Raw genomic sequence first — 23,713 nt, 5'->3', positions numbered from 1 at the left:
ACTTTCCTCTGCCAAACATAGCCCCATGTTTATTAGCAACCCAGTAAACACTCGACACAGAAATAAAAAGAGTCACATCTTTATTATGATCATCAACCAGAGAAGCGCTAGGGAGCAATGCATTCAACTGCGAGAACCTCAGAACCATTGTGTACCTGCACAAGAACAAAGAAGTCTTCCCATTCATCAACCTAAGTTCACACTCCGGTACGTGGACGTCAGTGCTGGTCATGGAGAATGAGCCAATGGAATATGGGAAATAGCAAACCATAGTGGTTCTCTTCATCCCCCCCCCCCACCTCCCCCAATTCCATTGGAGAAGCTTACTGCACGTCTGTCCCGTACCGTACACGCTTAGTTACAGTGAATTAAAGTTCTTTGGCCATTGCTTTAAAAAGAGATGGTTAGTCTTAAAGCACAAACCCAATCGTCAATGAATAATCAAATATAAATATAATAAAACACAGTGAGACACGGATATATGCAAAGAATACAAAATACTTACTACATTCTACTACGCACGCCCATCTTTCACCCTGGATGGCGCTCACCATTAGGCAGGTGTTCTATGGAGAGTAGGACCATTAAAGGTAACAGTGCTCAATAGGACAACCCAACCTGGCAGCCGCCATCACACCAATCACTAAAAGTGCAATCATATTTGCTACCTATTGCTGTATGATTTTGGACGTCTTGTCATTTGGCTATATTTGGGATCAGCGATCCCTTTGTTGTTGACAATGTAACAATTATAATTGCACTTCCTATTAAAGGAACAATCTAAGTGCACGGCCTACTGGGGGTGGGGCACGACACCAGGATTCTCTTTGGTGTTCTTTGAATCCCAGGTCATGTCCGGCCCCCTCCAGCCCTTGCACTAGTTATAACACAGTGTTGTTTTGCCCGGCATGTTCCTTTAAGCCACAGTGGATTACTTGAAAGCCATCTTAATTTTCTTAGGATATGAATTTCGACAGCTTTTATGTAATCCTCGAGGCTCAGATCACACACATTCCGCAAGACGTCACTATAGGTAGATAGGCAAATGTCGGCTTGACTATTTCTTAGGGACATTTATAAAACCAGAGTCACTAGATTATTGAACTCTTACTATTCCCTGATCCAAAGGGGCCTTAAAGTGCCCACCAAGAGAGAAATATCATGATATAAACATAAAAGGATAGTGCAAGTTAGTGGAAACTACGATGAGCATTTTAATCTAAAACATTTGGGTGCAGTACCACAAACGGCCTGTGGGAGTGTGTAGCTCATCGTGAGCAAACTAGCTCGATTGATGGGCGTTTTATAAACGTAACCCCAAGGAGTCAATGCCACATTTACTCTCCTCATCTCCCTATATTATCCCATTCCTCAGGCAGGTCACAAAGTCAAAGGTACAGCCAATAACAAGACTAGCGGCTTCAATGATTATTAAACATAAGCAAGAGGAAAATGAAAACACATGTATAAATAAATAATGGAAAAAAACAACAACAACAAATAAAATAAGCTTTCCTACCACCGCTTATAATAAAAGGACCAAATTCCCGTCCTTGAATCCTGAGAGGTGGGTCACGTTATGGGGCGATATGCAGGGAAGCACACCCCAAACATGCTATGGGATACTTAAATAAATTTCACAGCAATAAACAAAATATAACTGAGGTATCAGGGCAGCAAAGTATTGTCACAGACACTGCTTGGCTTCTAGGGCGTACATCCATGTAAGACCTAGAGGAATAGAAAATATAAATATATATCTTAGAACTACCCTCAATACCTTCCTACATTACACCAAGGGTGAAATGGCATGGACCATTCTGTGCAAATCCATTAACTATGGACGGGTAGACCAAGCGGGATAAAGAGTTCAGAGCAGGATGGTCACAACACACCACGAAATACCCCAACAAGAGGGTGAAGCACGAGGTATATTGGGTACACAACGCATTCGCCACCTCTTGGTTTCTGAAGTCTCAGTTCAGCGGACCATCTCCATCCTACGAAGGAAGGCCATAAAGCAGCAGGGAACGCTGCCTCTTCAGGTCAGTATAGAGAATTGCACACAAGAGAGTTGAAAAAAAAAAAGTGATGGCAGGCCTTTGGTACGTCATGAGTTTCCTCATCACCGGACCTAAAGGTCTGCTCTTTGCTTGAAAAATTGTCCACAATTTTGTTCATTCAATATGAAGAAACATTTGAAAACAAGTATTTCTCAGCATGCTACTCAGGCCTGTCGGGGATCTTAACATGCGGAAAAGAAAGGTTCCTAGCAGAAAACCAACAACAAGTTTTTACAAAGTTCTGTGCATTGAATAGACCCCAAATGTTCTCTCTTTCTCCATATCATCCATTAAGAAGATAGCGGTGTTCCTCACAGAGGAACTGGAGAGATTGTCCTCACCCTTGATCCGACCTCCAGAGTCTTCTCCTTGAGAAATGTTTGGCCTTTACAATTGGGAATGTTTAAAGTGAATGGACGAGGAGGTCCTTCATCTAGGCTCTTTGTGTTTGCTCGCCTCTTTTTTAAGTTTTCTGGAGCATCCCTTTGTTCACAGATTCCCTTTGGTCTTACCTTGTGGTTTAGATTTTGCTGTGCTTCTTCCTCCTCAGAATAAAAGTAGAGGAAATTAAGTCCAAAACCCAAAAAGCGATCCCACAGTCCCACAGGCTTGGAAGAAACAGACTGGGATGGGACCAGCTGAGAAGGCTGATAGAAGTTTTTGTGCGATTCTTTAGAAGAAGACAAAGGCGTATACACGGATTTTATGTCCAGAGAGAAAGAACGCTTCAAGCTACTAATTTCACGGCGTTGGTCGGAGGAGATCCCCATGGTGGTAAACCTGCCCGCCAGGGTGGACTCCGACTCGTCCTTCATGCAGCTGTCTAATTTGGTGGCATCGATAGCCACTTCTATTTCGTGGGGTACAGAGTTGAGATTGTGATTGCTTTGGCAGATCTGCTCAGTGTTTGCCTGCTTATCGGCACATGGCTGCTCCGGGCACTCTCTGCCTGTAGGGTTGTCTGCATGGACTGGTTGGGCGGGATGTGATTGACGGGCGTTCACCAGACTTATCTCATATTCAAGAAGCTGGCCGAGAAAGTTGAAGTTGGGTGAAATGGTGGGCCTCTTCTCTTTAACAAACCTGTTTACGCAAGAAAATCATACGATTACAAAAAAATACTAAAAAAAAAAAAAAGTCTGTAGTAAAAATATAGCGCAAAACTTACAATTCTATAATTATGTAAAGATTCTGGCAATCTCTTATTGTTAGATGGATACCTCGACAATAGGGGAATATTGTGCATACCACTACTCTGACCCCTTGTGATCAGACAATCTGTGAAGGAGTCCATCCCTAAGTGTTCAGTTTCCCTGCAGTGCCACCACATTAAAGGAGTACTCTGGAGATATTTTTTCCTTCAAATCATCTGGTGTCAAAGTTATACAGATATGTAATTTACTTGTATTTAAAAACATCAAGTCTTCCAGTACTTATTAGCTGCTCTTGTCCTGCAGGAAGTGGTGCTTTCTTTACTTTACTAGGCTCTACATCAGCCAAATTTTGTTGTTCCTGTCCATTGTACTAGATTTTATATGATCATGTATTTTAACACTTTATGTTCTGTACAGTGCCCTGGAATCCAGGACTCTCTCAAAATAAATAATGATTTACCTGTAAGCGTCATCCAGTGAAAGCCCCATTGACCTCATGATGTAAGCAATGGCAACGGTCGCTGAGCGGGAGATTCCAGCCAGGCAATGGACTAAAACTTTACCATTTACCATCTCCACTTTTCCTATAAAAACATAAAAAAAGCACGAATTAATATAAAACTATACAATGGCACACTGAATAAAAACATTAATAATGAGATAACTGTGTTGTTTGTCTAACCTGGCGCCCCCTAGTGAACATAAAATGTGAAGTAGTTATCCGCAGCCACCAACCAGATCTGGTTTCCTCCCCTATTTTTAAAGTAAGAGCTGCTCCTCCTCCCCTGTATTACATGATTATTGGATGACACGTCCCAGCTGGCTACAGACTTGAAGTTTTTTCGGGACAGGCCATGAATGTGTCAACGTGCAAACGGAACATTTCCTACCCTGGTGTTAGAGTCTAGGGGTAGAATAGCAGCAGATGTGTCCACCATATCAGATGTGTAATAATAGGAATGACAGGCGGGAAAAGATACCTATGAACTCAACAGCTGCACTCAGCCAGGGCAGGATCTTCTCACAGTAGCTGTCGTTGATGGGGATGCGTAGAAAATGGTTATCAGAGATGAATACCGGCTTTGGACAGCTGTAGCTGACGTTCAGCACATGCGTGATGCCATTCTGATTAATCACCTCCTATAAAAAGGACATTAAGCGGCACAATGAGATCACTGAGAAGGAGAAACCGATTCACGAGTCACAAGTGATTGCACTAAACAAAGAAAGGAGACGATTGTTGTGGACGCACCATGCTGGCCGCTCACTCGTGTTACTGAATCCCCATGAATAGCAATGCCCTACTGCAAGAGAAAGAGTAAAGCCCAACCTATGGTGCTTATATTGTGAAGAACATGGTAGTGGTATTATAGGCTTATACCTCCTCTATATACATATAGTATATACACATCACACTGGTGGAGGTCAAGTAGCTAAGACCCTGAGGGCCCATTCACACTACGGAATCAGCACAAAGATACCGCTCAGAACCCCCACCCAACATGTCAATTTTTTGAGTGGAGAGGCACGGAGAGCGGAGGCGCGCGAGGACTCCCATTGAAAGAGATAGCAGACGGTATACGGCACAGAGTCCGTGGTCAGGGCTTCTAAGCAGAATCTCCATGCCGATTCTATAGTGTGAACGGGCCCTTAGTGTTGTGTCTCTCAGTAAAGCTGGCCATACATTTTGGATAGCTGTTAGCAGATTTTCTCCCGATCCACCATACACACATATACTTTGCTCCGCTCTTCTCCCCAGAGAACAAAAGGACCTGTATGTTGGATTCCAACGTTGTGAGAGTTGGAAGACCCCAATGCAGATGCTAAGCCAGTCCCATCAAAATTTTCAGGCTTGGCCAATATTAATTGGGTGGACCCTATATACAACCTCTTCAGCACTGGCTAGAAATATCCATTACTTGGAGGCCAATGAAACCAACTGGTCGGGGTCAGGAACATTCTACAGTTCCCAGATGCTCTGCCTTTGACTCCTAGCAGTTGGAAAAGCTGGATGCCTATGGCTGGACCCATGTTTTCCAGCACTCCATAGGGCGGCATCCAACTTCTCCAGCTGCCGAAACACAAATGCAGAGCATTTGTGTTTGGAAAATGTTGCTCAACCCAAACAGTTTGACAAGTTTGCTCAACGCTAATTTTGACCCCAGCAACTCAAAGTGTTCCTTTATAGACCAGTGAACTCCAACCTGTGGCTCCCAAGATATTTTGAAGCTACAACTTCCAGCATGTTTGGAGTTGTAGTCTGACAACAGCTGGATGGCACAGGCTGGAGAGCACCCCTGTAGGGTATTCCTGTAGATGATGTGATAAATGGAAGCCCATTACACAACATGTACACCAATATGAAGTCTTGATAAACCTTCTATGGTGACATAACCATAGGTAATGCTGGCCTCTTATACATCACCGGACTTTGCAGCGTGGCACAAACATATGGTTTATGGTGGAGCCATGCAGCTTACCCCATAGGAGGAGGAAAATCTCTATATGTGCATCTTGACAATGCAATTTTTGCAGGTGCTAAGTTGCCCACTAAACCTTGGTCTTAAAGGTAAATACACATACAAAATAAGTTAAACTTCAAACTTTAAATATCATGTATTTCCTCATGCCGCCTTCATCGTGGATGGAATAAGTTCAATTCCTCTGATATGGCTCAGAAAGGTAACTGCCGAAGGGCAGATGAAAGCATCCATTTTGTTTTATGGGAGACTCTGTAATTGTCTGTAACCGATAATAATAGTGCTGTATGTAGAAATATGACTCATGCTACTTGAGCAAATCCCATAGAGAGAGTCTTCGCCGCAGCTTGACTGCTTCTAAGGAGATTGGAACCGTACACAGTTGGCAGTCAGTCAATCTCTGGTGAATTCTATAAAATGGATGCCTCCATTGCATCATACAGTTTTAGATATACCCCCTCCATACCACAAGATGAACGCCACTTCAATGAGAAATTACACATAATTTAAAGGCAATCAAGCCTAAACCTATTTCGGGGTGTGGACTCCCTTTAAAGACGTACAATGGTGGGAGTTATGTCACCAATCGTTGGTGGTGTGTGCAGAAACATTTCCATGGTATTTAAGGAAAGGAATGACATCTGCACTGAATTCTGCTGCAGTGTCTCCTGCCTGGGAATGTTATGTAGACCGCGCAGATAATTTTAACATGCAGCACAGTCATTGCCTATACATTAGGCTGCGAGTGCTGACACTGCTCCCCGCAAGGTTGAATCTGCTTTCAGTCAAGGTTATTACTGTGTAAGCGGAAACGTGATTCTCGCTAATTCTGTTATCATAGTGTCTGGTGCGTGGCCGGTAATAAAGGAGCTACAGAACCATATGGAGCTGGAAAGTTATACTAAACCTAACACATGCCATCTTTATGCTACTACAGGTCAAGACCAAGTCAAATAGAAGTTCCTGCTGCTTAGAAGCTTTATGGTTTCTACTTCTGGATATAAAGGGAGATATGGCTTTAGCATATCTCCATTGAGAACACATGCATGCGCAACTGAGCTTAGCCCCCATGAGTAAAGGTCCTATTACAAGAAGTGATTAACGATAAATGATCGCAAAAGAGATTTTTTCTCGTTAACCTGAGATCGTTCACCAAATTACACAGAACGATTGTCGGTAGTTACGATATTCGTTACTACGATTGTTTACTCGATCTGATCCCAGCAAAAGAATGAACAATGTGGATTTTGCCTGCAATTACACAGGACGATTATTGTTTAAATTCAAACGATAAATTGATTTTCTACATGATAATCGTCACGTGTAATAGGGCCCTAGGGGCTCTATTACACAGGACGATTATCGTGCGGAAAATCGTTATACTATTCAAATTTAAACGATAATCGTCCTGTGTAATTGCAGGCAAAATCGAAAAAATCGTTTGCATGCTGTTGATCGTTGATTTAGATCTGACCCTAAAATCATCGCTAATCGTTGGCTTATCGTTCGATGTAATTACAAATTCGTTCACGTTAATTCCACATTGGTTCGCTGTAATTCCACATTCGTTCGCCAATTGTCCAGTGTAATTCCAAATCGTTCCTTCTTTTGCTGGGATCAGATGGAGTAAATGATCGTAACTAACGTCTATCGTTCTGTGTAAGGTGAAAGATTTCAGGCTAACGATAAACAATCTCGTTTGCGATCCTTTATCGTTAATCGCTAAAAGTTAAAAATCGCTTGCTCTGATTGGACCCTAAGGGTTGGCCAAATAGCTGCCAGCAGAACTAGACGGTTTCTAAGTCCAGTCTTAATTGGCTACAGCCTGGACAGCCATGATGGGAATTCTAGTTTTGTAACAGCTGGAGGGCTCAAGGTTCCTAACCCTGGACTATTGGATGAATCCATCTTGATGCTAACATTTGGGTATAACTGCTTATAAGAGGGTACTCTAAGACCAAGGAAAGAAATTGCAAACAAACAAGTACAAGTCCACAAACTCAAGACGTAAACTTTGTCACTAGAGATGAGCGAACCTGGAGCATGCTCGAGTCGATCCGAACCCGAACTTTCGGCATTTGATTAGCGGGGGCTGCTGAACTTGGATAAAGCCCTAAGGCTATGTGGAAATCATGGATATAGTCCTTGGCTGTATCCATGTTTTCCAGACAACCTTAAAAGTTTTATCCAAGTTCAGCAGCCACCACTAGTCAAATACCGAACGTTCGGGTTCGGATCGACTCGAACCCGAACCCGGTTCGCTCATCTCTATTTGTCACCTATCGAGCCCTGAAGACAAAAGGTTAAAGTAATTCGGCAGCGGTGGAGGAAGCGGCTTGTAATATGACCTGTGTATGTTTATGGTTCATACCTGATCCATGACATCATTCTGGGAGCCCAGGTAAAGGTGCGGCAGGATACGGGTAACAGACACAGTGGATGTGGACAGACAAGGCTGCGATATGCTCGTGTGCAAAATATTCGAGGTGCGGCCTTCACACAGGTTTGGAAATTGCAATGAAAACTCTGCAAACCCTCCTGTAGAAGAGGAAGCAGTAACGTTAATAGAGTCCTATGGCAACAACCTGACAGATAAAAAGATTGGGGGAGATTTGGGAGATTTATCAAACTGGTGTATAGTAGAATTGTCTCAGTTGCCCCTAGCAACCAATCAGATTCCACCTTTCATTTTCCAAAGCGTCTGTGAGGAATGAAAGGTGGAATCTAATTGGTTGCTAGGGGCAACTGAGCCAGTTTCACTTTACACCATGTTTGATAAATCTCCCCCCCCCATTGGGTTTATTTCCGTGCCTTACGTTGGATAACTTTATTTAGCGTTACATAAAGGTGTACCCAGCCGTGTTTTTCTCTCCTCCTCACTATTTTTGGCAAGTTACCTAATTTGGTGCTGACTGGGTGATGGGATCACGGCATAGGCCATTTAAAGCAGGATGACTGCAATGATAATACAGAGTTTCTTTCGGGTGAGATGATTTGTGAGTGTGAGAAAATTTGATTCTGACCGGCACTCAGAGTTGGTCTGATGCCAATTCTTAATGTACGCCTGAAAATCCGAGTCAGGCCGAATGCCAGGGTAAGGCTAGAGGGGTGGCTTACTTCTGGGAGAGGTCAATGCTGTACTGCAAAAGTTATTATTGTTACTATTGTAATATTATATATATATATATATATATATATATATATATATATATATATATATATATATATATATATATTTTTTTTTTTTTTTTTTAATTTTTTTATTTTATTTATTTATTTATTTTTGTTCTGCCATTCAGAGTTAGCAGCTTATCCTGACCTTCCTGCTACATGAATATTATACCTTAAAAGGAGAACTCCGGCCAACTGATTATTATAGTGTAAGGAGCAGGTGGGGAGACATGATAAAGAACCTATACTTACTGGTCCCCGTGCCCTTGCAGGCTCTCAAACCCCGCCAGATGTCATATTCTCTTCTATTCTTGGTACGTCACAACTTGGTGGGATATAGCTTGCTCAGCCACTGAGCACAGCCCCAGTCACTGACTGAATGAGTGGGGCATCAGTCAGCTGGATCGTGACGTAGCAGGGGGGAGATATGGAGAATCCCGGCAGGGTCCAGGACTGGGAAGCTGCACTGCGAAGGCACTGGGACCAGTAAGTATAGGTTCTTTATTATGCTCCCCCCCATCTCCTGCCCTTAATTAATATTTTGCCTCAGATTTTACATAACACACTATAACACACATAGTGAGTCGCAAGTCAGTAGAGAAGAAGGAGCAGGGTGGACAAATTTCATAACAATACAGATGTATGTGACTTAGGGTCAGTATATATATATATATATATATATATATATATATATAAAACATACATATATATGTAACGCGTGCCTGTTTAAGGGTACGTTTACACAGACAGATCTGACAAATTATTGAAGCCAAAGCCAGGAACAGACTATAAACAGAGAACAGGCCATAAAGGAAAGACTGAGATGTCTCCTCTTTGCAAATTCATCCCTGGCTTTGGCTTCAATAATCTTGGAAACTACAGGTTGCCACCTACGCCACCGATCAGGAGTGCCAACTGGACTCCTACACATATTAGGGTTCAAGCTAATGGACCACCTTCATGGCTCCATACCCATCAGCGGCCATCTCCGAGCAAATATCGTCCACAACTGCTGCAGTGGGGTTCACAGGGTTGTGGGTCTCCACTCTGGATCAAGGCGTTCAGGGAGAGGACCCACTTTATATGGCATACCTATATCTCTACCGTAGTCCTCGTACAAGTAGACAAAGCACTGCCTCTACTTGTGTCTATAGGGCATATGGACAAGGTTGTTCGTAAAAAATTTAAATTGAAAAAAAAATTCTATTTCCACTCTTAGCTTTCTGCCCTTTAAGTGCTCTCTCTGTAAGTTCATGAATGCATTCCATCAGTGCCGGATAACTCCAGCCCCGTTTCACAGCCTTGCTGGGGTTTTTCTCTAGGGTAATGACCTCACGCAGCAAGACATAGATCATGCACCACTTCTTGAAACCCAGTACATGTGCTGAGTCTCTTAAAACATGATATCACTCGGAAATAGATAAATTAGTCAATAGGACAATTTTGGCCCCGAATGGAAGAAAGAAAAAAAAAAATCAATGGCACAATCCCATTTTGTGAATGCAGCTTAGGTCATCTTACTTCCAGCTTTACCGCCATTCAGGAATAATGTAATATTACCTAATTGACAACAGCTTGAGCTTTTATATGGTCTGTACTGGATTTCCATTGACTCGATTCGGTCATAAATTTTTTATACAACTCTCTTTAGTCATAATCTTTGATGAGAGATTTTTTTTTAGATTTTCCATAGTGAAGTTCAATGGTAGAGAATTTATTTTTTCCAGCCGTTACTGAATATTAGAAGTCTGTTGTGAAACTACAATCCCCATCATGCATGATGGGAGTTGTAGTTTGCATCAGCTGGGGAGTCACAGGTTAGGGGTAACTGCCTTATAAAGGGATATGGATTTTAAAGGGGATGTCCACATTACGAAATCCCACCCACCGCGGATTCTGCAGCTCACCCTCGCTCGAGACTGCGCGCATAACCACTGGTCCCATAGGTTTCATTCTATGGTTTGGCAGATTCCACCATCCGCCCGAAGAATGAGAGGAATCTGCCTGACCATAGCATGAAGCCTATGGGACCAGCAGAGCTGCGCATGGCCACGAGCGGGGGCGAGCTGCGGAATCCGCAGCGGGTGATCCGACAGGATTCTGTAGTGTGGACATACCCTAGCAGCTCAGTTCCATTGAAGTAAATGGAGCTGAATTGTAATACCAGACAATACCTGGGGTCAGGGTGGCACCATTTTTTTTTTTAATATAATTTTTAGTTTTTTGCTAGAGGAGCCATTGATCCATGGACAGCCATTCATTTGACTGGCTAGCATGTTATATCAAATTTCTCCCACATCACGAGTTAGAACCAAGGTGATCAGCTGATCGCCAGATCAGCTTCTACAGAAAAGTGGTTATGCTCATAACATAGCCCCTAACTCTGCATAATACTTCTAACCAGATACACTTCAGAAGTATCACTAACACTAATGTTTAGATGGTGCCAGGCATACTGTGACTTTGTACTCCAATACATTAGGTCTCCCTTACCTTCCAATAAAGAAACAGAGCTGTACTTCTTCTCCAGCTTCCCGACAACCAATGATACAAAATGGCCGGCAGATAGCTCTTGGTTGCCCTGGTCATATACAACTACTTGCTTCTCGAATGATGGATCAATCTGTTAAATTATAAAAGAAGGAATGTTCAGAGGGTGGAAACCCAAGTGCTGTGATTATGATGTAAGAGGGACATGTTGGATGGAATGGAAAGAATATCCGATGCTATCCACAAAGCTGAAGGATCTACTCCCAACTATGGTGGAAAGTCTCATCTGTTGACCACAACATTCAAAGTAGGACTACTCTATATACTGTTTAACTAGGCAAGTATGTTCTAGAATGAAGGGTGGCAACTAGAGATGAGAGTGTGCTTGAGTCCAATCATTCAGCATTAGATTCCCGATGGCTGGAGAAGATGGATGCCGCCCTAGGGAGTCTGTGAAAACTTAGATACAGCCATAGATCATAGGCTGTGTCCATGTTTTCTGGGACTCCCTAGGGGGGATCTAACTTCTCCAGCCACTGGGAGTCAAATGCTGAACGTTGCTGGACCTGAACAGTTCTGTAAGTTCATTGAATTTTTTTCCAGTCTACATTCAAGGGGTTATCCTGCGAAAATCTTTTTCTTCCAAATCAACTGGTTACAGAAAGTTATAAAGATTTGTAATTGACTTTATTTAATAATCTCAAGTCTTCCAGTACTTATCAGCTGCTGCATGTCCTGCAGGAAGTGGTGTATTCTTTCCAGTCTGACACAGTGCTCTCTGCTGCCACCTCTGTCCATGTCAGGAACTGTCCAGAGCAGGAGAGGTTTTCTTTGGAGATTTGCTCCTGCTCTGGACAGTTCCTGTCTCAGACAGGGGTGGCAGCAGAGAGCACTGTGTCAGAATACACCACTTCCTGCAGGGCATCCAGCAGTTGATAAGTACTGGAAGACTTGAGATTTTTAAATAGAAGTAAATTACAGATCTATATAACGTTTTGAAACCAGTTGATTTGAAAGAAAAAGATTTTTGTCGGAGTATACCTTTAACCTCAACACAACTAGTCACATATTGATAGATTGAGACATCTTGATCAAAACAAGGAACAAACATTGATAATACCAAGGTCCTCCATACTTCTTATGATACAGGACAGCATGTGACGTTACTCGAGTAAATCTAAGGGGGAGATTTATCAAACATGGTGTAAAGTGAGACTGGCTCAGTTGCCCCTAGCAACCAATTAGATTCCAATTTTCTTTTTTTGTAAGGAATGAAAAGTGGAATCTGATTGGTTGCTAGGGGCAACTGGGCCAATTCTACTTTACACCAGTTTGATAAATCTCCCCCAATGTGTTTCTCCTGCATCTCTTCAGTTTGCATCTTGCAGGTCAATAAGGCCGACTTGTCAGCCATCAAGCACAAGGTTTCCTGTTGCCCATGTCTGTCTGCAGCAATATTGACCCTGACGGGCCTATATTTAGGTCTGGATGATTCATATTAATTTTAAAGTAACATGTAGTCAGAAGGGGGGATCACATAACAAGCATCCTGATTATTTTGGAGGAATGTCGATAGTAACAGGATACATGATACACTGAGCTCAGCTCTCCCTGACCGTCAGCTCTCATGGACCCTCAGCAACAAACCTTGGGGTGCGGCAGGACAAGCAGCTCCTTTAGAAGACGCTTTCGGGCCAGCTTGGAGCCGCACAGGTTTACGGAGCCCACCACATGGAGGTTGTTGTATTCACTGAAGGAGCGGCAGTCAATTACCAGGACCCCTGCGCTGTCCTCCCTCAAGATGCCAGCCAGTTTCTGGGCCTGTATTGCTTGGGGAGGCTTCCTCTCTCCACCCATTTTGATCAGTCTATATAGAAAAAAAAAAAAAAAAAAGATAAATTATACATATTTATCATTCATGTCAATGTGTTTTTATAATATATATATATATATATATATATATATATATATATATATATATATAATATATATTATATATATATATATATATATATATATATTAAAGTACTGGAAGCTGAGATCTTGGCTCCGGTATGGAATACGCTACATCGGCTTCTATTTCACCTGCATTGTGATTTGTTATTATTGGACACCATTGCCGCCTCCTGACGGCCATAACCAAAGCATTGCACAAGCCATGTTGAGTAATAAGATTAAACTCTACCATGATGTATTTTTGGCAGCATCATCCCCACTCCCCTGATTCTTCAAGGTTTATGGTACGATTACAGTTAAAGGGGTAGTCCAAGGCTTAGAAAAATATGGTTGCTTTTTTGATTCTAGAAAGAGCACCTCCCCTGTTTGGGAGTGGTATTGCAGCTCAGTTTTAGTGTAATACCACACACAACCTGAGGACAGGGGTGGCACTGTTTTTGCAAGAAAGTAGTTTTTTTTCTAATTCTGGATAATCCCTTTAAGTTGACCATACACATAACAAATGCTTCTTCAGCCAACAACTATCTCTCCCAATAAACATGCACGCTCAGCTTGGCTAAGCATGCACATGTTCTGAATTGGGAGAAAGCTGCTGCATGACTAAAAGGATTGGGCAGCTGAAATGCAACATGCCCAATCTCTGCCATCCTGGAAGAATCAGGAGGCCTTCATATAGGTTTGGTCAAAACATATCCAATGTATACAAGTTTTAACACTGATGTTTAAGGGGTACTCTGGCAAAAATTATTTTCTTTTAAATCATCTGGTTTCAGAAAGTTATATAGATTTGTAATTTAAAATCTCAAGTCTTCCCATACTTATCAGCTGCTGTATGTCCTGCAGGAAGTGGTATATTCTTTCCAGTCTGACACAGTGCTCTCTGCTGCCACCTCTGTCCGAGACAGGAACTGTGCCGAGCAGCAGAAAATCCCTATAGAAAACCTCTCCTGCTCTGGACAGTTCCTAACAGGGACAGAGGTGGCGGCAGCGAGCACTGTGTCCGACTGGAGAGATTACACCACTTCCTGCAGGACATACAGCAGCTGTTAAGTAGGGTAAGACTGGAGATTTTTAAATAGAAGTAACTAACAAATTCATATACCTTTCTGAAACCAGCTGATTTGAAAGAAAAAAGGGTACCCCTTTAACTATTATAGCCAAATCAGCTATCAGAAAAAGAGCTATCCCTTTAGCAAGCACTAATGCCATTACTGACTGGGATGGGATTGAGTTTCATTGTGGCCTTACCAGACCGATACAGCAGACTTATAAAAAGCTCAGGCTGTGAGATCAGATATCCGGAGATAAGGATGCACCATGCCAATACATCATTGCAGCATTATTTATTAGGCAACCAGAACATATTTTCAGCATTGGCTAATGGGTGTATATGCAGTACCACTCAGCTAGTACAGACAGGTACAAGAATGCTTAGGTGACAAACCTGATTCCCAGACATACCTGACTCCCAAAACAGCCAATAACAATAAATCTAGATTTAATATGCTCCGACGAGCAAAGGGCAGGGTATCAGGGGCAGAGGTGATTATCTATCGGCCATTCACAAGTCATAGATGTCATGGAACTTATTAGCAGCCACTGCGTTTAAGGGAAGATGACTCTTCCAGCCATAGATTTCTAGTCTATACTCATTACTATATATATATATATATATATATATATATATATATATATATATATATATATTATTTTTTATTATTATTATTATTATTATTATTTTTAGTTTTTTTTTTTTAAATATTATCTATTTTTTTTTTCTTCACAGTACATTAAAACATCATTTAACCTACACCCTCGAGGGGATGACAATTTTTTTGGTACTTTTTGGTAGTTTATTACAATTACCAGCAAGACCAAGTCAGAACATGAACATGAAACACTCTGGAAATAAAATAAAAAAAAAAAGAAGTCATTCATTACATGTCTTTAAGAACACAGCCAAGTGATGTCATTTGGGAAATTCAAAGGTTGCGTGTGGTTTCTCCAGAACACATAATAAAACATTATGTTTAAAGGGGTTTTGAGCCTTTTATATTCCTTCAATGACCTTGTTGTGACTCATGGAGACATTACATTTGGGATATACTTAGGATATTGGGCAACCAACATTATTCTTAACAGATCTGCTAAAAATGAATCCTTGATGGGACTACACGACATGTCAACGGAAACCATAACATTTTTATTTTAAACTGTATTTTGAAGCTGTCTTGCAGGCAAGGGGTAAGGTTGGGGGTGTGTGTAATATTTTTTATAAATAAAAAATAATCAATATATAGATGTATATGTATATACATACAAGCGATGGTGTTACACACGTGTGTGTGTGTGTATATATATATATATATATATATACACATATACATACACAGAGTATATATATATATACACACACACACATATACATACACAGAGTATATATATATATATATATATATATATATATATATATATATATATATATATACACACACACACACACACATATATACACACACAGAGTATATATATATACACACACACACACACACATATATACATACATGTGTGTAACCCCATCGCTTGTTGTGCTCAGATATCATGTTCTATAGTGGTTGGCCTATGTATGGGGCCTACAATGAAAGTAGCCAGGATTAATATTTTATAAGTGGAATACTCTCTCCTCACTCTGCGGCTTCAGCAGGAAGAGCAATGGAAGCTGAGTCTACAATATCACAACCCTTAAAGGGTCTTCCCTGATGTCTTTTTTTCCTTTCTACTTGTAGTTTATTCCCGTGAGGCCTGAGACTATAACGTTATACGTGTATAATGATATATGAAGTAACAGCCTAAAATTTATTTTATACATCAAAATTTCTGCCAAAGCATATATAGGCCAAAACGCGACGTTTCAAGCCTAGCCTGGCCTATCAGTAATGCACTGCAGTACTACAAGTTGTCTGTGTATGACATCTGCATGTGTGTGTGTGTGTGGTAGTATCCCCGAGCTTATAATGTAATGCTATTTTCTATTGTGTGATTGTGCTTTCTATAGATAACCCCCCTTGCCCAGCAACAGCCTTCTATGGAGCGGGCATTAGGTCACCCATGACAAGTCTGGCAGCAGATGAGGTCATGGTGTAAGAGGGGCACGCTATCTGTGATGTCAGGAGATGCCACAGGGATGACTTCTTGCTGTAAATATCATTCCTGGGAGGATCAACAACTCCAAGTAACACAGACACCACATAAAGTCACCATTTATAATATTACTAATCGATAGTAATCCCGTTACATCATGCCGGAGGTCTCCAGCAAGTCTGCCGTCCAGAGAATGGCCTTAATGCATATCAATTAGGAGAATCATCCCTTCAATGCTATAGCTTGTGTCATCTACTGCTTTCTGTTATCAGCCACTCCAATGGCTCCCTGCTAACTATGAGGAAGTAAACAAAGAAAGGAATTCCTGGGATTAAATAATGTTAATGTTACAGATGGAAATTATATGTAAAATTAGCACAGAACCATACATTACCTACCAAAAAGCCTTGACAGGCCTTAATCTATCTATCTTTTTATATATATTATATATATATATATATATATATATATATATATATATACACACACACACACATATATATATATATATGTGTGTGTGTGTGTGTATATATATATATATATATATATATATATATATATGTGTGTAAAATGAAGTATATAGATATTTAGCTTATCTTCTATTATTGTATAAATCACTGAATTGTGGAAACCTTTAAAACTTAAGTTTTAAAGGTTTCTACAATTCAGTGATATATATATATATATATATATATATATATATATATATATATATATATAATGTGTGTGTATTTATAGATAGATATATATATTATATATATATATATATATACACACACACACACACACACACATTGACATTATACACACAAGTATATATACACACACACATTGACATTATACACACAAGTACACACACACACACACGCGCGCATCTCTATCATAAATTCTTCTCTTCCCTCCTTTTGCCTTATCCGTGATCCCTTCCTTTGTTCCCCACTTCCTTGCACACTTGACAATGTAACTACCTTACATCCAATTTTGGACATTCCTATATCACAACAATTAAAATACATTAAATATTTAAAAAAAAACAAAAAAAAACTATTGTTATCTATTTGTTATTTTTTTTTATCCTTTATTTATTTATTCTAATAAATTTACATTTGTAGCTAATAAAAATTATCCTAATATACATGTTCCATGCAAAACAAACATCATTCACCCAGACTAACCCCCACCCCATCCCCGCCATCATGCCCATTTATCTCTAGTGGTAAACAGATCCATTTTGTTAATAGGTACCTACCCTGGTATACCAGAAAATGTCCTTTGTCCTATGTCCACACTACAGATAAACGTAAGTATTTTTCCCCTGTAAACACTGCCCGGCCTCCATGAATGTCATCTATCCTGATGTCCGTGGTCAGGTTGCAGGATTTTTCACCCTCTTCTCTTCCCTACATCCCATTCATTTTTTAAATCCCCTGTAATTTCCTGAGGATACGTGAGCTATGCATTATTTGATCCGCTCTGCTCTGCAATGCGTTCCTGGCCTTACTACCGCAAAATGGGGTAGAAGCCAATATAGCGGAAAACACACACACAGACAACAGCTCCGCAGTAAGGCACGTTCATGACATTTTTCCTTTTTTTTTTTTTTTTTCTTTTAACTTCCAGTAATGAGAATGAAATGGAATTCCGACATATCAGTCATGCACAGGAAACAGGGATGTGGGAAGCGGTTTCCAAATATGCAGAAAATGTTGCAAGCAGAAGGGAGATGGAGGCTGCAGATAGAACGGTGCTCGCACTATTAGAGACGAATATCCAGCTAGAACTGCAATATGCATTATAAAATCTGTGCAAGATTGGATCCCAGCAGCTGCTGGGAGGGATTACCTCTGCCTTTCCCAGAGAAATCCGACCAGCTGGTGTGGGAGAAGCTAGGACAGTCGCACAAGTCACCGCCATCCCTAGGTCTCCTGTGCATGGAGCTGAATTTGGGGGGTTGCAACGCTTGTGCATGCAGTGACCATGATTTGCACCAAATGACAAACTCGCCTCTGCTATATCTGCAATGCCCGTAAGCTGCACCTGCTATCATTGCTGTGTGCACAACCCAATATCCGCCTGCGCCACCGACATAGAACAAGACGTATAGAGGCGGTGCAGCCTGCAGCAGCTCCTGGGCATAAAGCGTAAAAGAGGTAAAAATGCTAAATGATGCAAAAGGCGTAAAAATAAAATGTAAAAAAAACAAAAAAAACGAAGAGCTTACCTTTAGCAATAGCTCTGGAGGCTTCCCACTAAAGCCAATGCAGCAGCCTGTGACAGGGGCACTACCTGCAATGGATGGACGGAGAGACGCAGCAGAACCAGGAGGTAGAAGAGTGTCCCAGGTGCTCTGTACTATATTGTTATGGTGACTGGAGCCAGCAGAGAGAGGATGAGGTAATGTGCAGCGAGAGGGAGAGGGGGGGCAGGGGGAGGGATAAAAATAACTCAGGTTGATGTCATCTCCAGCCAATCAGAGCGCCTGTCAGGCTCGGGCTGTGATGTCACCTCTTAGCCTGATTAAAACAATCCCTTGGTGGATTTTCCACTGACACACACACACAGCATTAACCCCCTCAGCGCCGCATTCCGGAATGGCAGACAAAAGCAATAGATTCGAGTATCTGCAATAAATGATAAAATAAAATAAAAAAATAAAAAAAATTAAAAATGCAAGAAAATCTAAGAGGGTGTAAAGCTCGTCCATGTTTGTGCAGATAGAGGTGTAATATCGAAAATTGTGAAATGAAGAATTTGGGACGTAACAAAAGGGACGAGGACGGGAACGTTTATTACGATGATTATTTTATTAATAATAATATTTATACTAATGGTGACAATAAGGGCGGATTCAGAAAAGTTTTTTTTTCCCCCCCCAAACAAACGCAGTTACGCGCAACTTTTTTGATTTTTTTTTTTAATGAAGGAAAAGCGCCGTGTTCAGATTTTAGCTGAGAGGCAATAGTGAAATATAAAACAGCACATCTAATGTTTTTCAGTTTACACAGTTTTTGTGCAGACATGCATTTTGCTAAAAAACAAAACAAAAAAAAAACGCATTTCAGAGGCAAAATCGGTATATTTACAACATGGCGTTTTTTATTTATTTGTTTTTAATCGCCGCAGCTGCAGTCGAAAGTCAGAAGGGGAATATGTATCATCATCCATACGTGGCGAGTTTTTTTTTATTCTGTTTTTTTTTGTGGGGGTTTTCTGGCCTCATAAAAAAAAGTTGCCAATGATGATCTTTGTATTTTTATCAGGAATAAATAAGCACATAAGCACTAATGAACAAGCAATTCCATTGATGTCTAGGGGATATAGCCAAAAAACCCTACACCCTCACCATGCTGGGTTTTGAAAAAATTTACACAGAAAACAAAAAACGTCAGGGAGGAGAGAAAAAACACATCTGGCTGTGGGCGTTTTTACAAAAATAAAATCTTGGTGTTTTTTGCTTAAAAAAGCCACTAATAAATAAAACCTGCCCATCCTCCATGATGCAGTGTTCCTGGCACCCCCCCCCCCCCCCATAAATACTGTGTATTATTAGCATAGGTGTTTTTTTTTTATTGAGACGTTCTTCTGGTATTAAAAGATGCGACGGTAAGGCTGGGTTCACACTGCGTTTTTGCAATCCGTTTTTCATCCTTTTTTTTCAAAAAACGGATGAAAAACGGATTGCAAAAACGGATGCATTTGTGTGCATCCGTTTTGATCCGTTTTTTTTGACGGACACAAAAACATTGCTGACACTATTTTTTTGTCCGTTAAAAAAAACGGATCCGTTAAACGTATGCTAAAAACGCAGTGTGAACCCAGCCCAAAATGCTTGTGTACACGTATCTGTAGCATTCCACACCCCCCCCCCCTTTTAAAGGGGTATTCCACAACTGGATATGTTGCTGCCCATGGTGAGACTAACAATTCCTTTCATACTTGTTATTATATATTCAGTCTCCTTCCCCCACTTCTCAGCTGCTGCTTTTTGCTAAAGACACAAAAACTGTGTGTGAGCTTTTCTCTCTCTCTCCCCCTCCTCCCCCCTCCCTTCTGAGACAGCTGATGTAAACAAGTCCCTGGAAGGGTATGTGCACACTGAGGAAAAGGTGAGGAATTAGATGAGGAATTGAAGAGGAATTTCAGCTTGAAATTTCTCCCGTACAAAATGTACAGAGCAAAGTCCCATTGTGTTCAATGGCTTTTCTGCTCTGTTGTTCACACTGCAGAATTTCCGAACAGAATTTTCTGCTGTATATCTGCTAGAGGAATCCTATAGAAGTCAATGGGGAGCTTAAACTCTGCTTGAATTCTGCCTGAAAACTTTCTGCTTCAATTCCTCGAGAATTGCTCAGTGTGCATATACCCGAAGGCTGTATCTGCAACTTAGTAGCTTCTTTGTAATGCCGGGAGGGATAATTACATTGGGGGAGATTTATCAAACATGGTGTAAAGTGAAACTGGCTCAGTTGTCCCTAGCAACCAATCAGATTCCACCTTTCATTCCTCACAGACTCCTTGGAAAATGAAAGATGGAATCTGATTGGTTGCTAGTTCTTGAGAAACTTGAATAACCCTCACAGCATTACAAAGAAGCTACAATGTTGCAGATACAGCCAGACAGGGACTTGTTACATCAGTTGTCTCAGAAGGGAGGGGGGAGACAGAGAGAAAAGCTCACACAGATTTTTGTGTCTTCGGCAGAAAGCAGCAGCTAACAACTGGGGGAAGGAGACTGAATAAATAGTAACAAGTATAGAAGGAATTGTTAGTCTCACCATGGGCAGCAACATATCAAAAGTTATATTTGAGTGGAATACCCTTTTATAGAATTTCTGCATTTCTTCATGAAGGACAAACAAAGTATCTGCTTCTAGTGTTGTGCTGGGTGAAGCCATTGATAGATTTCAGGAAAAACAGGTCTGGTAAAATAAAAGTTAAGCTCTGATTGGTTTCAATGGAAAACAACGATTTTGTTCCGAGTGCATTCACACACTGCAGTACTGACGCAGTACTGCAGTGTTTTCACTGAAATGACCCAGTACTAGAGCAGTACGTCACAAAAATAGCAATGTGTGAACACGGCCATAATAAAAAGGCCTGGACTAGTGTGGTGTTTGTGTTTTGTTTTTTCCTTTATTGTTTAATGGATTTTTTTTCGCCCCAAGAATATAAACAAAGTCACAAAAAAAATGCTGTGTTATTGCAGGCTGGACTAGGTGTAAAGTGAAACTGGCTCAGTTGCCCCTAGCAACCAATCATATTGCACTTTTCATTCCTCAGAGATTCTTTGGAAAATGAAAGGTGGAATCTGATTGGTTGCTAGGGGCAACTGAGCCAATTCTACTTTACACCAGTTTGATAAATCTCCCCCCCCCCCCCAAGTCTATTTGCATATTGATCTTATTCTGGTGTTCTTTTTCCCAGTTCTTCAATTGAAATTGTGGAATCACATGATAAAGGATCACATGACACAATGCAAGGGATGAAACGCCAATAGTAAATAGTGGGAAAATGCCTGATCCTTCTCTGATCGTGTCTTTAGAGCAGGCTTCAAAATTTATCGCTATCAGCTGCACATCTCCCTGTGTAAATGGAAGGTGCAGACAATAGCAGTATATTTAAATGGCTGCACAAAAGATACAGGGATCGTTTGTGCAGCCCGGCTACTCAATTATTTATGCCTTCTGAAGGCACTTGCGTCTCTCAACAGCCCCATATTGGACCATGTAAAAGAACCCTAAATGTGTGTTGAGAAATCACATGATCAGTTAATTCATTAAAGGGGTATTTCACTCAAACATACCTTTTTATATGTTGCTGCCCATGGTGAGACTAACAATTCATTCTATACTTGTAATTATATATTCAATCTCCTTCCCCCAGTTCTGAGCTGCTGCTTTCTGCTGAAGACATAAAAACTGTGTGTGAGCTTTTCTCTCCGCTTCCCCCTCCTCCCCCTTCCCTTCTAAGATGGCTGATGTAAAGAAGTTATCTGCAACTTTGTAATGTAGGAGGGATATTCAACAGCAACTTTACCTCAGTTTAACCCTCCCCACATTGCAAAGAAGCTACAAAGTTGCAAATATGGACTTGTTTACATTATTTGTCTAAGAAGGGAGTCGGAGACGGGAAAAAAAAAAGCTCACACTTTTTTTTGTGTCTTCAGCAGAAAGCGGCAGCTCAGAACTGGGGGAAGGAGACTGAATAGATAATAACAAGTATGGAAGGAATTGTTAGCCTCACCATGGGCAGCAACATTTCAAAAGTTATAATGACAAAAAACTGCATCGAAATCCATGGAATGGGGCTCATCTGTATCCAGAATGGCAAAATTTCAGATTTCAGCTGTAAATCCACAATATTTTTTCAGTTGGAAAAATCTGTCATGTGATGATGTGTAATGGGGCACTGGCAGAGAGGGAGGGTACAGATGGGAATCGCTGGCACCAAGAGACCCGGGACACAGGCAATACACTCATGCCCCCCAGTACCAGTATTGGTATTGCATCTCATTGTTATTGAAGTGAATGGGGATGAGCTGTAATATCAGATCCTCCTGAGGGACAGAAGCAGCGACCTTTGTTTCTGGACACTATTCCGTCTGGGTGGGGTCATGAAAGATGTCATCCTCTGGCGTATGGAGAGGCCCTGGTATTTTAGGTGGAATTCCTAATTAAAGTGTAATCCTGCTCTTTCTGGAGAATAGCTCATATCTCCTGCAAGTAGATCCCCATATATGTAGCTTTATGCACCAATAAACCACATGATACATATCCTGAATATTTCCATAATGAATTAATCTGGTGACACTGATACATTGATACCACCCAGAACCAGCTGTGACTATGAGATCACATGCCCCATCTATGACTCAAATAAAGTATGACAAAGTTTACAGGGCTTCTATGTTAAGTCCCAGATAAGAGCCGAGATAAAGAAATGCAGTGCAAGTTAACCCTTTATAACACGACTGAGTCATCCCAAGATACCAAAGCCACCTAACTCCCTAGTGGCCAACGACTAGTCACTGGTTAAAAGAATTCTCAAAGGATTGTCTCATACCCATGATGTATATATATGGCGCCTACAAGATAAAGCAAATAGGTAGGAAGTTCAGGCAGGTGATGGGATAAGTCATACGTGGTCTCTAAGAGAGGAATGGACAGCAAGACATCTGCCATTATGTAAAAAAAAAAACCCATAAGGTCTCTCTGGTGGTCACCAGTAAAGGTCCCAGTACATCTTATACTTGTGTCAC

At 41.0% G+C, this 23,713-nt stretch overlaps 1 protein-coding gene across 3 annotated transcripts in view; it reads right to left on the bottom strand.

Annotated features, from left to right (window-relative positions):
• Positions 1-347: 347 nt before the first annotated feature.
• The window catches only part of LOC138768932 (dual specificity protein phosphatase 8-like), a 33,728-nt gene continuing 10,362 nt past the window's right edge, over positions 348-23,713 (bottom strand). Inside the window, exons 1-7 of one of the 3 annotated variants that reach the window (XM_069947005.1) lie at positions 18,677-18,810; positions 13,006-13,225; positions 11,362-11,491; positions 8,069-8,235; positions 4,198-4,357; positions 3,678-3,801; positions 348-3,146 (exon numbers count right to left, since the gene is read on the bottom strand). In XM_069947005.1, coding sequence (XP_069803106.1) covers positions 2,375-3,146; positions 3,678-3,801; positions 4,198-4,357; positions 8,069-8,235; positions 11,362-11,491; positions 13,006-13,215 — 1,563 coding nt within the window. In that variant the 5' untranslated portion in view covers positions 13,216-13,225; positions 18,677-18,810 and the 3' untranslated portion in view covers positions 348-2,374. Of the gene's footprint in view, positions 3,147-3,677; positions 3,802-4,197; positions 4,358-8,068; positions 8,236-11,361; positions 11,492-13,005; positions 13,226-17,704; positions 17,939-18,676; positions 18,811-23,713 lie in introns of those variants that run through there. The other 2 variants (XM_069947007.1, XM_069947006.1) reach the window with 2 other exon arrangements.

This window comes from Dendropsophus ebraccatus, chromosome 12 (genome assembly GCF_027789765.1).
Source record: "Dendropsophus ebraccatus isolate aDenEbr1 chromosome 12, aDenEbr1.pat, whole genome shotgun sequence".
NCBI lineage: Eukaryota > Metazoa > Chordata > Amphibia > Anura > Hylidae > Dendropsophus > Dendropsophus ebraccatus.
The sequence above is the reverse complement of the archived record's forward strand: the minus strand, read 5'-3'. Positions and strand labels throughout refer to the sequence as shown.